Source organism: Rhagoletis zephyria, unplaced genomic scaffold, assembly GCF_001687245.7.
Source record: "Rhagoletis zephyria isolate East Lansing unplaced genomic scaffold, Rhagoletis_zephyria_1.1 Rzeph_scaffold_00321, whole genome shotgun sequence".
Classification (NCBI taxonomy): domain Eukaryota; kingdom Metazoa; phylum Arthropoda; class Insecta; order Diptera; family Tephritidae; genus Rhagoletis; species Rhagoletis zephyria.
Window position 1 is genome coordinate 190,069 of NW_016157405.1, and position 14,553 is coordinate 204,621.

Sequence of the window (14,553 nt, forward strand, 5' to 3'; positions counted from 1 at the left end):
GAGACTTCCAGTAATAATACCCATTTATTTATCTAACCATTTTTTATTGCATTTCCTGAAAAAATGGTGAAATAAACAATTGGGTGTGGGGAATCTTCTGAAAAAAAAACAGAGTTTTCCGATTGAAAAATTTTGATTTTGAATAATTCTATACCATTTCTACGAAAAGTTGTTTTTTCCCATATAAAATTCATAGAAAACTTTTAACGCTTTGAGCGACCTCTAAATATTTTTTGATCTGAAAAAAAAAAATAAAAATTGGGTTATATTTCTTCGGTATAGAACAATCCTAGAGGGTAAGAGCATAAGAAGCGACTTTAATTTTCCGCATGCATTTTTGGACCACGGTAGTGTATATACACACATATATATGTAGTAAGAATTTATACTTATAACTATAACTATGTATGTACGTACATTGTCATTAAAAGTTACAATAGTTGCAGGTAGAATGTTGATATATGCATGTACGTTAAAAACGTTATACGTAGTTATTTAAAAGTAAATTTGTAAGGATTTTCAATTTAGAATCGAAAGCACAGGTAACAGATTTGCATTATAGTTCAACACTTAGCTAAAATTTACCTACTATATATTAGTAGTCGGTGAGATTTCATACTAAATATTACAAACATGAATACAATATAAAACTTATATTCTCAAAACATCCAGTGATGCTTTCAAACGGTAGGTTCTTCATATTTTTTACTGTTTGTAATTTTTACTTAAACATATCCATGTACGTTGACAACTTGACTTTTTGAAGTAGCCATTATTTCGAGATCCTTACAGGACATGTAAATTCTCACAGCTTTTTGATTTGGAAATATCGCTGAGACATATTTTTTGCAGTATTTCCTTAGCCAAATGTAGAGATATGTGTGTACGGGAAGTTTTCAGTTTCGTTGAGGTAACTTTCTTTTCACGTAATTCCTTTAAACGCATCTGCAATAAAATTTTTTTTTTTTAATTTTTTAATAAATAAATTGCATTAGCATATATTTGTATAATTGGTGTGCCTAGTTTGCATAACTCATTAAAAACAAATGCGCTCGATTAGCTCTATAACAACATCCCATGTTTTAGGACGATAACTTAATCAAATGGTTTTTAGAATGTACGGTTTAATGTTTATATGTATAAGTATGTGTAATGGTGTTTCAGCAAATCCAGCTCGCTGAATTTAAAACCTATAAACATTAATACAAATAAATAAAACACACACGCAGCTAAGGGAAAAAGCCTTAGCTCAAAAACCCCTTTTTATTCTTTTACAAGTCTAGCTCACCGCGTACACGACCAATACTCACTAGCAAACAATACATAATAATTTTTTTTACATTTGTGCGCGAAACAAAAGGAAACCCATTAACCGAAGTTTGTTTTACTAATATCGTGAACATTTGAGTATGTTATGAATTAAAAAGGTTATGTCGCTACGAATTTTACAAACTGGTATACTGTATTTCGAAAGTAATGGAACAGTTTAAAACGTACTTACAATGAAACCCGTCAGAACCCGAATCTGTAAGGGACGGAACTTGTAATAACCGCAAAAATTAAATTTTTGGGGTTTCTACTTGGATGTAACTAGTACCGAAAGAATGTAAAAATACCTGATAACTACAGCGGTTACAATGATTCAAGAAAAAATTATGTTTACGCTCATTAAACGCGCTTTGAAAACTAAAATATAGATATGTATATCTCAAATATGCATTATATGTCTACAGCGTCTCGGAAATACAGTGCACTAGCTAAGCTTTCCGATTCTAGGAATTGCCATAAAAACCGAATTATTTAAATAGCTATAATAAAAAAATTCCTCTATCAAACCCCTTATGGTGCAGTGATTTTCATGCTATTACTACAGAACAAATCGACACCTGAGTCTAAGATCGACCTATCTCGGCAGCCAGTTCGAAAACGCCCTATCTTAGAAAACTTTTCAAGAACGCCATATTTTAGAATTTCGTTGAAGAACGCTCTATCTCAGAATTTGATTGAAGAACGCCATATCTCAGAATTCGTTTCAAAAACGCCCTATCTCAGCACATTTTCAATGTATTTTCATTTGTGATAGGCCGTTTTTGAACCGAATTCTGAGATAGGTTGTTCTTCAAGAAAATTTTCGGATAGGGTGTTTTTCAATAAAATTCAGAAATAGGGAGTTCTTGAAAAGTTTTCTGAAATAGGGTGTTTTCGGTCTGGCATCCGAGATAGGTCGATCTTCCACTCAGGTGTCGAAATGCACTTTAAGTGAAACCTTAGCCGTTATTTGTGCAACAACCAAAATTTTTGGATGATAATGGGCAAGTCGAAGTTCGAATTCGTAGAATTAGATCAGTTTCGAAATTAAAATGTTTCGAAAGCGGTTACACTTTACGAAGGTGGAGCTTGCCCTCCCCCGCTTTCGCTCGGCCAAAAACGTAGAAGATTTTAAAATTTTTATTTTTTAACATATATATGGACATACATATGTATGTGTTTAAGTGACTTGCGCTCACTTAAAGTATTTCCATGACTTGCGTTCATAACGACTTGCGTTCGCTTGAAATTTCTTGCATAACTTGCGTTCATGCATCCCTGTTCTAATTTTACACTACAAGCAAGAAGTTCGACAAGTGCACGGGAATTGCTCCCCAGGATTGCTCATCGGCACACTGGGCCACTTCCAGTGTGTCCTATAAATGCAACCGCCGCTTTGTCATCTTTCTCTTTTTTTCATTGACGTCCAGCAGGATTGCAGTATATCGTTTCAACCACCGAAGGATATCCGCTTATCAGGACCTCTACGCATCGTACTATTAATTCGCATTATTATTTTAGTAATTTGCGTTCTTGTACTTTTCATTTTCATAAACTCATTCGCTTCACGAATTTTCTATCATTGTTAAATATTAATTCGTTTATTCAATCTGTTATTTAAAATCAATCATACTTTCCCTTTATTATCATTAACATTTTCTATATACATATTATTGTTACTCAAATTCACAATCAGACATTAGAGTCCTGCCATACATGCATAAGCATTCAATCATAATAATAACAATAATAATAATAGATTGGCGCTTACACATATGTTAGTGTTTGGCCGAGCTTCTCCTCCGACTTGTGGCGTGCATCTTGATATTGTCACACAAAGCGGAGGGACCTACAGTTTTACGCCGACTCCGAACAGATATACACTCGGAGGTTTGCCATTGCCTGCCGACGGACGACCGCTGTTAAGAAAAAACCTTTTTTCTATATTTTTTGCGATGTTGCTTTGACAAGGGTTTGAACCCGGGTGCTGCGGAGTGGAAGCGCGCACTGCTTACCACTACACCACAGCGGCCGTAAGCATTCAATCATACTTTCATAATTTTCTTGAATTGTAAATTTACTTATTGTTTATAAACGCTATTGAGCCATTCTTTTAAGTCGGACGGATTTCGTAAAAAAAAATTATGTCATGTCTCCCTATTACGTGCTTGCGACCAAAATGGGGAGTAATTTTTCGGTAACCGTTACTTTCCAGCGGCATTCCCATAAGCGAACCGGCAACGTTCCATTGACGTTATGGTTACGTAGTACCGTAGTACCACCTCATCCAAATACTGTCCAGTGACGATTTTGTAGTTTGTGTCTGCACTCTAAATCCACATGCTAATATTGCGGAAGAACAGTCGCTTTATTTTAAAAGTCTTAGGGAAAATTTAGACGAAGGAGAAGTGATCGTACAGTGTGATTTTGCAGAAAATTATATAAAGTTTTGTTGTCTAAAATGCCGCCCAAGCTTTCCATATTTATACCCGAGCGCAGTTGTTCAAAAGGGTATATTAATTTTGTTCACATAACGGTTGTTTGTAACAGCCAAAACGAATCGAGATAGATATAGACAAATGAATACATAAATGCTCAGAATGAATAGAGAAATCGATTAAGCCATGTCTGTCTGTCCGTCCGTCCGAGTACACGATAACTCGAGAAAAAATTTAGATATCTCAACGAAATTTGGTATGTAGGTTTCTGTTAATCCAAGGTAGGTTGGTATTGAAAATGGGCGAAATCGGACTGTAACCACGCCCACTTCCCATATAACGGTAATTTCCAGAAATACGAAAACTGCGATATTTTAGTAACTACTGAAGATAATTCACTCAAAATTGATATTTACAACAATTTTCCGACGAAAAATAAGAATATTATAAATTTTTGGAAAATGGGCGTAGCCACGCCCACTTATGGTTACATGTGTATATCTTGGTAACCGTTGCACCAATTTCTGCCAAACTTAGCACAGTTGTTGGCCCTGGTACAGCATACTAAATGGCCGAAAATTTTAAAAATCGGACAATAACCNTTTTTAAAATCGGACAATAACCACGCCCACATCCCATATAACGGTAATTTAGAGAAATACAAAATCTTCGATAAATCAGTAAATATTGAAGCTAATTTATTCAAAATTGATGCTCGCAACAATTCTTTACAAAGAAATACGTTTATGGTAAAGTTTTGGAAAATGGGAGTGGCACCGCCCACTTATGATCACATATATGTACATCGGTAACCGTTCTATCAATTTGTACCAAACTCGGTATTTTTATTGTGCTTGCCATATAAAAGCAAAACGTTGAAAATTATTGAAATCGGACTAAAATTACGGCCGCTTTTCATACAACGGTAACTTTCAGAAATGCTTGAAACTGCAATATTTCGAAATTTAAGGACGCTAATTTACTCAAAATTGATACACTAGCGGTAGGTTTCGGAAAGATGAAAAACATATATTTAATACTTGCGCCGGGTATTTAATGTTCGACTCCACCCGAACTTAGACTTTCTTACTTGTTTTAATTATTTTTCAATACGAAAAAACATAATTTTAATTTTTACTATTATTTGGAAGCCCACAAATCGAAAAGTAAAAATCATATAAAGAAAAAAAAATTTCCAACATATATCGTGTATATAAATTTAAAAATCACCGCAATTTAAAATTTTTAGAGTTTTGAATTTCTTGAAGTTTCCCATTTTAAATAACTTGAGTGGAATTCCAAAACTTTCAAAACTTTGTGAATTTGAGAAATTTTAATAAATCACAATAATTAAATATAATGATGAATACTAAATTTCTAAAAATTCTTTATTTCTAATATTTTTTCTAAGTAAAAGTTTCGAATATAAAAAATTGATCAAACGAAATTAAAAGTTTTCGAATGTTGAAAATATTTTCATATTTCGTCGTTTTTGAAAGTTTAAAAAATTTTCGTAATTCTTGAAGATTCAAAAAACATTTGGACGTTGATGTTTTCAAAATTTTCAAAAAATTTAAAATTATCAAACTTTGTTATATCAATACAAAATTTTGGAAAAGTGGGAAAATTTTGTAATTTTTCAGAAATGTTAATATCTTTTAGAATTTTAGGAATTTTCTGTTTTTTACACACAAGTACCATGAACATAAGAATTTTTCGACAATTTGTGATGTTTCACATTTTTACATTTTAGGATAAAAAAGTCTCAAAATTTTGGAAATTTTGGAAATTATCCTAAAAATAAGAAATCGCAAGAAATTTAATAATATTAATTTTCGTTGTTTTCTGAACCTGTGAAAATAATAATAATTCGAAAATATAACAAAAAAAGTAAAAATTGAAAATCAAGTACATAATTTCAAAATTTTGAAAATTCAGTGAATTCGAAAAACTGATAGGCCTACTTAAATAACATAATACTTCGAGCTTAGCACACAGCTAAAATTTCAAACTCAAGCGAAATTTGACACACTTTTTCCATGAATTAAAATATTCAAAAGCATCCATTCATTAGGTTTGTTCCCCAAGCTTCTCGAAGTCACTTCGAGTTACATATACGCGCTCCGCAAGTAAGTTTTCGAGTTTCTTTGATATACGCTCACAGTTTGAATTTGTTCGAGTTTTTCTACAAGTAGCTTGTGGGACCAACCTATTATATATTCTTGTAATGATATTTCACGAAATTCATTTGAATATTATGAAAATACATGTTACACAGTATTGGGGGGGCGGGCGTATTTTTTTCAACGTAGTACTGAATGACAAAAGTGTATTCAACCAAAATTTACAATTAAAGTTATTGCGAATGTTAATGTTACATCCACTGAGTGGGTCCCACANCGTAGTACTGAATGACAAAAGTGTATTCAACCAAAATTTACAATTAAAGTGATTGCGAATGTTAATGTTACATCCACTGAGTGGGTCCCACTCTCTTTTTATGATATTACCGTTTTGTTGTCTGTTAGAAAGTTTCTGAGACTTTAGTTCCAAAATGGTTCTTCGAGAGAGAGTTCCTTGGAATTTTGTTCCCGTTTTTAACTTTGACAGAACGTTCCGGAGACTTTTGTTCGCATTTGGTTCCCTTAGAAATGCTCCCTAAAGTATTGTTCGCACAAGGTTTTGTTCTTATATAGTTCCCGTTGATAACGTTATCGAGAGTTTTGTTCTCACTTTCGTTCTTGTGAAAACCTTCTCGAAGGTTTTTTTCTCATTTCGGTTTGGATTTTTAAGCATTCTTGGGAACAAAACTACGAGAACCAAATTATGTTTCGATCATACCTTTTGTTTTCGGTCGTTGACATTTTTCGCTTATCAAAACACCCGCTGAAATAAGAAATTGCTAGTAAATGTACGCTGGCGAACTATCTTTTATTAAAAGGTGCTGCCAGGCTGTGTCAAATGCGCATGCAAAGTGACAATACGCGATAAAACAATAATGTAAGAAAAACAAAGGCTATCAAAAACTATCGATAGTATTGAAAACTATTGATGGTGGTACGATAGTCCAAAACCATCGATAGTTTCAGACCACTAATTCAAATTGAATAGGAGGAAAAAACAGCTATCATTTTATTTCATTCGAATCGAATCGAGTTTCGTCCGATAACGGATGCCGTGATTCGGGCCCAGTTTAGGTTTTTTGTTGAATATTTTCTTCATGCGAAATACATTTTTGTTGTTTTTTTATAAAAATACAATTGATCCCAAAGCGATTCATATCAGGTGATAGCAGAAGTCCAAAAACAAATATTACACTAAAAAATTTTACGCACAATGCGAGTAATAATTACAGCAAATACATCATTTTGACAATAAGATCCACGGAGGCGAACATCCAGCTGCTCTGGTAACATCACCTTTTATGAATTCGCCATTTTTTTCCAATTTGAGTAAAAACTATCTGCTATTGTTTCTTTTAAAAAATTTACCAACTTCTACCATTTTTTGTATATATAATCTACCAACATCAATTTTTTCGAAGTCCGTGCACTGGTGCACGTTCTTGGGTATCTGCGCTCTAACCCGTGTCGCCATATCAGTTTACTTTTAACTAGGGTTGCCAGATTTTGAAACGGAGAAAGTAGTACATTTATATTTTCGATAGAAAAAAAGCAGTTCAAGACCTAAAAAAGGAGTACAATTTTTTTTTTAATTTTTTGTGCAATTTATTGTTACAAATTACCATTAATTAGGTACAAATAAACAAAGATATTTTAGAAATCTTTTTCAAAGCAACAATAAATGTGAAAAATAAATAACTATATGGGTTGGCTTTCCAATACGGACGGTTGTTAACTAGATGGTGATCGAAGGGGGAGTGGACGTGGCACCTTTTCCGACCTTTTTGGAGGGCATGAACCGCCATTGACAAACATGTTACTCCCGACCACCTAGGGCCCCTCGGGACCCCTTAGAAAAATTGACAAAAGTCACAATTTTCAATTGCGTCCACAGTATTTTTGCGTAGAATTCGGTTCTCAATGACCGCCCTTATAGGAAAGTTTCCCCAACTAAAAAACTAAAAACTACAAAAGAATTCCATCTTCCTGAATGTATGACAATTTTTTCAATTTAAGCCTTATAATTAATTTAATATTTTTCTGATTTTTAGTACAGCGCGCAAAATAATAACTGTCGCACAGGTTTTTTGTAAAATAAAAGGGTTCTTTATAGATTTTGTGTTTTTTTTTGTTAACTTTGTAAATATTTTACTTTAATTTTATTAATTGGTTTTAAAATTTTAATCCTGATTTGCATTTGCCAGCCTTGGACCTCTTTTCAGGTGTATTTTTTCTTAGATTTTGTATAAAAAAAAGAAAAAAAACCTGTATAGGGTTGGTCGAATGAATGCCCTCCTAGTCATCAGTTTCGAGTCTTTTCGATTGCTAAGTATGAGGCTTTATGTTGGACAAAAGACGGAGTATAAAGGACCCAAATGGGGGAAATTAGCCTATGGTTACAGAAGATATGTAATAAAGTAACCGACGAAGACTTGCGCTTTTCTCCCAAAGTGTTTACCGCCGGTAAACCCAAATGAAGGTTAAAATTTAAAAACAAATTAATAAAATTGAAGTAAAATCTGTGGATAATTAACAATAAACTACTTTTTCGCAAAATCTATAAAGGCCCCTTTAATTAAAAAAAAAAAAAAACTGCAACAGATATTATTTTACACCCTGTATATGATAAGATATTAATAGCTGGAAAAAGGAGTACAAAAGAAGTACAAAGCTAATAAAGGAGTACATTTCCAGATATTTTTTTTGGGAGTACAAGGGAGTACATTGCAATAAAAAGGACTACGTTTACTCCCAAAAGCAGTACGTCGGCAACCCAAGTTAACGACAAAAACTGATTTGGTGCTAACGAATGTTGTTAGGGAAACGTTTACTGAATAGCTAAATTGGTAAAATTGTCGTTTAGCTGACTTAACAATAACAAGATATAATAATAGATTGGCGCTTACACCTTGGAGGAGAAGCTCGGCTTAACAATAACAAGAGTTGTTAAAATCGCGTAGTGATATAAAGGGTAATATATGTATGTATGTACTATGTTGATATATGAATAACGACCGCTTAAAATCGATCTAAAATTTGTACTTTCTCTGTAAAAATTTTAGGTCTATGTTATGTAGTTTGACCATTGTCAATTAAATCTAATGCTTTGTATTGCATGCGCTCTACGTTTTTCGTTTTCAATCTCATAAATGGTTATAATGATTTTGCTAAAATTTCAAAATCAAAAGTTATCAAACCAAATTCTATGGGACTGAGAAATATTATTTTCAAATTTTTAGTCCATTTATAAAAGCGTGATATATTAAAAAGTTATTTTTTTATTTTATTTATTTCTTTTGTTTTTCATGCATAAATAACCAAATCCGCTTCATTGCTCATGTTTCGTCGCCAAAGTTCAAGTGCGATCTGATTTGTGCGACGTTAGTGGCGAAATGCTGCGCGAACAAATCAGACGGATTGGTTCGCTGTTAGTACCCACTAGAGATGGGCAAGGGCCTAAATTTTCAGGCCCGGCCCGGCACGAGTGCAAAATCAACTTTCAAAAACACGCACAAGCCCGCACGTTAAGAATTTTAGTGGGGCTCGGCTCGGCCCGGCCCGGCACGACGGGACACGCCCCAGCCCGGAAATAAAGAGCCAACTTTCATTGTATGTATCTATACACATGTACATATTTTTAATTTTGTATTTATGTCCATATGTATATTTACTTAAGCGAATCAATATTTTACATCAAAGATTTTTATAATATATTTTCTGGGAAGTAGAAAAAGTTGAAGGTATTTTATGTACAGATATGTATGTAGACAAAACTACTTAGTATCATATATTTTCTATAGGTTTCCAAATATTTATTTTTTTGCTTTTCTCTTATCAAAAGAGTTTTAAATATGTACTATTTTTTTTTGTATAAAAACGAAATTTTTAGTATTAGCAACGGGCTTTTTCGTGCCTTTTCGTGCTTTTATGAAATTTTACTGAACGCCCAGGCCCGCACGAGTTCGTGCTGACAGCAAATATTCCGGCCCGTACACGCGGGCTTACGCAGGGGCCCGTCGGGCCCCTGCCAAAGCCCGGCCCGTGCCCATCTCTAGTACCCACGGTTAGGGTTCAATCGATACAAGTAAACACAAGTAAATACTCAATACTTTTCTACTGATACCAAGTATTTTTTTACTCGATACCTTTTTGTTCGGTATCGAGTAAGTATCGAAATAAAGGTACTTGGTATCGAAAGAGTAATTTCTACTACTTTTATCTTTGCAACAGCAAATCAACAAAGGACGCCCATTATTAGAGTTTTCGCGAAAAGTGCGGTCATGTAGTAGAGAAAGTAGAAATAGCTTGTCTGGAAAGCATTTAGAAAAGTTGTTGTTTCTTGGCAGTGTGGCCCAAAAGCTATTTTTTCAAAAATATTTTGTGAATAATACACTTATATGAAGTCATATATGTAATTATAACTAATATTGTTCCTCAGCAATGTACCAAAAGAAACAATACAATTTTTTTCATAAATAGTTTGTAAATGATGCAGTGCGCTGTATACTTATAGTGGTGACCTTATGGGTAAGTGTCGGATTTTAATTTTTATTTTCAAATTAATTTTAGTTACTTTTTTATAAAAAATATAGTTCATTATATGACAAAAACCATGTAAATCCAAGTTTCAAATTTTGTACAAAAATTAAAAGAAAATCAAAGTTTCACCAAAATTAAACACTTTTTATTCGGAATAAAAAGTGTGGAATTATGATGAAAACGTACTAGCGCAAAAGAGAAGGCACAAGTTGTCCCTTCTTATTATTTACGTTCTTTGATGAAACTTTGATGATTTGCTTTAATTTTAAACTTGGATTAACAAAGTTTTTGTTATGGAATGATCTATATTGTTTATAAAAAAAGTGAATAAAACTAATTTGAAAATAAAAAGAAAAATATAAATCCGAAACTTATCCATATTGGGTGACCTATACACTCATATGAATTAAAAAAATTATAACCAATACTGTTCCTTGGTAATGTGCCACAAATATAAATTAATAATTATTTTGTATTCTTACTAAGTAACTTAAATATATACGTTTTCTATACCTGCAACTTTATTGGCTTTTTATTTGATTTGGACATACAATGTTTTAAACCTTGATAAGACGTAATCATACGGCCTTTTACAACAAAAAAGGGAAGTATCTCTCGAAAGAGAAGATGAAAACAATTCAAGTAAGTACTCGATACTTTGCCGATACTGAGTAGGTATCGATACTTTCAGTCTTTTGAGTACAAGGACTCATTAGAGTGATACCTTAGTGAGGGGGAGAGAATACAGAAGGTGGCGCCGATGACAACACCGCTAATCGGCTCTCAGTGAATTTGACAGAATCGGCTGTTTTGCTGACGTCACAGTCGAGATGACAGCAGTAGTGATGTGCTGAGTCAATACTTTTAAGTATCTAATATTCTCGATACTCGGTACTGAAACATTTAGGTTTCAAATAAAAGCGCACATAGGCCAAAAATATGGCAAAAACAGTTCAGGGGAGACTCGCCTATCAAAACCCGAATGTAGGAGCCAATAGAGCTTTTAATACTGATTCAAATGAAAGATGTATATATGTCGGTTCGAGGCCATATACAGAGAAACTCTTACTTGTTTGAAGCATTTTTGGGCAGATTCTGTAACCAGTTAGCGACAATTTTCGAATCGGTCTCGGTTTTGTTGAAGTATGATATTAAATATTTTTACGTCAACAAGTGCGATATCGATCCGAAACTTGTCGCTAACTGGTTACAGAGTCTGCCCTTTGAAAGACTGCTTCATCCGTCAAAGCATTTTTCTTGAACCTTGGATCGACTAAGGTTAAAACTGATAAACTAATATTTCTCTGTTGCGATATCTTATAAATTAGTAATGAACGTTTTTTCTAAACTTGAAATGCATATAATGGCGAAGATTTAATGTAAAGAATGGGTATCGGGTACCGATAAGGAAGTTTTGGGTACCGAAATCTTTTTTAAGTATTTGGTACCGACAATTCAGCACATCACTAGAGTTTTATTTGTTGCTATCAGTAGTCAGNGAATGTAGGAGCCAATAGAGCTTTTAATACTGATTCAAATGAAAGATGTATATATGTCGGTTCCATATACAGAGAAACTCTTACTTGTTTGAAGCATTTTTGGGCAGATTCTGTAACCAGTTAGCGACAATTTTCGAATCGGTCTCGGTTTTGTTGAAGTATGATATTAAATATTTTTACGTCAACAAGTGCGATATCGATCCGAAACTTGTCGCTAACTGGTTACAGAGTCTGCCCTTTGAAAGACTGCTTCATCCGTCAAAGCATTTTTCTTGAACCTTGGATCGACTAAGGTTAAAACTGATAAACTAATATTTCTCTGTTGCGATATCTTATAAATTAGTAATGAACGTTTTTTCTAAACTTGAAATGCATATAATGGCGAAGATTTAATGTAAAGAATGGGTATCGGGTACCGAAATCTTTTTTAAGTATTTGGTACCGACAATTCAGCACATCACTAGAGTTTTATTTGTTGCTATCAGTAGTCAACTCTACGATGACGTCACGCCAAAATTACTCTCACGAATTCTGGTGCAATCGGCGCAATCTTGTATTCTATCATTCTTGGTTAGCGCCTAGTTTAATAGAGATACCGAGAACTGTCAAATCGAATTATGAATGTGCGCGTATGGATGGTAATTCGAGATAGTAACAAGTCAACCTAATATTCACGCACGCCGGCAGTTTACTGTCAAAAATTTCTTATGCTCATACAACTTGTATGGGACCAACCGAAATTGAACGACGTGTGTAAAAAGCTAACTCAAATTCCAAGATTTGTGTTGCGTGACATTTCCATTTGACGTTTGGCTCATCTAACATTTTGGCGCGACTATGAATTCAAATTTTGCTCAACAAACTTCTGCAAATATGACAGAAACTAAATNTAACTCAAATTCCAAGATTTGTGTTGCGTGACATTTCCATTTGACGTTTGTGCTCATCTAACATTTTGGCGCGACTATGAATTCAAATTTTGCTCAACAAACTTCTGCAAATATGACAGAAACTAAATTCTGAGAAATCACGCACGCAAATTGATTTCGGTTAATCAAATGTGAAAAACTTGCGTGTGTGCGTAGAAAAACTTACGCCGGTAACCGTACAAAGATATAAGTCCGTTACTTAAAAAGAATAAAATAGAAGAAGTGTACCAATTCAAGTGAAGCAGGGTTCAATTTTGACCAATTGTACTGGGTATAACTGAAAACTTTTAACTTATACCTGTACACATTTATAAATTTTGTATACCTCGATATACACGTACTTACCTGCTTTAGTATTCCCACCAACAATTCATCAACATTGTGTTGGATGCCACTGGATGTTTCTATAAACTTTGCGTCGTGTGAAGCAGCTAAAGCCTTTCCTTCTGTATATTTGAGCGATATATAAAAAATGTAGAGTACAAATTAGGTATGTACATATGTTCCCATCTATTATTAGATATACATATGTATGTACTTATATTCATATACATACATATGTACACACATACATTTCTGTGAGAGTATAACAACTAATAGCTCAGTTATGCATATTGTGCAACGCGCTGCATATAATGTCATTTTTATTATTTTACCTCCCTTTTATTAGCTCGGGATGTAACTATGTAATATTGATGCGCCTAAAAGATGCAGCGATTTCTATTCCCAAGCTACATACTTTATGACAGTACGAATGGAAATATAATAGCGAGGTTTTAGTTTTTTAAACTATAATTTTATTACGTAGAAATCAAAAACCAGCATACTTCTACACGGTTAAAAAATCGGTTTTAATTTTAAACTTTTGACTTATATGACAAATTAAATTTAATTTCAAATACAAACCTTCCAAGTTTAAAAAAAACAGAGCACATTTAAGAATAAAAAAAAATCTTAAATTTCATGCTCCGTCTGATGGGGATTTAGAACCCGGACAGGCTTGGTAGCAACCAATTGTATCAAGCATCTTTGCACACTCGGCTACAGCCATGCATGTAAATGTGCTTTCTTAAGTTGAGTTCGAATCAACACCACATTTCGCTGTGTTGATGCCGTCAGTTCATAAGATTTGCTTTCTCTCTCTGAGAGACATATAAAAANTTTAAGAATAAAAAAAAATCTTAAATTTCATGCTCCGTCTGATGGGGATTTAGAACCCGGACAGGCTTGGTAGCAACCAATTGTATCAAGCATCTTTGCACACTCGGCTACAGCCATGCATGTAAATGTGCTTTCTTAAGTTGAGTTCGAATCAACACCACATTTCGCTGTGTTGATGCCGTCAGTTCATAAGATTTGCTTTCTCTCTCTGAGAGACATAAAAAAAGGCATATTGAGGCAAACATTTTCTATTTCGGTTTAGATTTTAAACCAAATTGTCTATATATGAAACATAGAAACTAGAATTGATATGTTTTGTATTTGTCAATGTTAATGTGGCTTATTGACATTTTATTTTTTAATATTTTTGTTGAGCGTTGTACCACGATTGTTTATTAGGATTTGTACCACGATTGTTTATTAGGAAAAATTGAAAAAGCAACAAAGTCTAAACGGTAGAAGTTATAGCAGCTATTTCGGATGGCACCCTGAAATTGTGCATATGGAAACTGTGCATACGAAATAATGCATATGAAAAAAACCGAAATAATGCATA

The 14,553-nt window shown here is 33.6% G+C and overlaps 1 protein-coding gene across 7 annotated transcripts in view; it reads right to left on the reverse strand.

Moving 5' to 3' along the window:
- Positions 1 to 638: 638 nt before the first annotated feature.
- The window catches only part of Rgk2 (Rad, Gem/Kir family member 2), an 89,293-nt gene continuing 75,378 nt past the window's right edge, over positions 639 to 14,553 (reverse strand). For 3 of the 7 annotated variants that reach the window (XM_017610593.1, XM_017610592.1, XM_017610590.1), the window contains 2 exons: positions 13,182 to 13,282; positions 639 to 945 (listed from right to left, as the gene is read on the reverse strand). In XM_017610593.1, coding sequence (XP_017466082.1) covers positions 787 to 945; positions 13,182 to 13,282 — 260 coding nt within the window. In that variant the 3' untranslated portion in view covers positions 639 to 786. Of the gene's footprint in view, positions 946 to 13,181; positions 13,283 to 14,553 lie in introns of those variants that run through there. The other 4 variants (XM_017610599.1, XM_017610591.1, XM_017610598.1 and 1 more) reach the window with 3 other exon arrangements.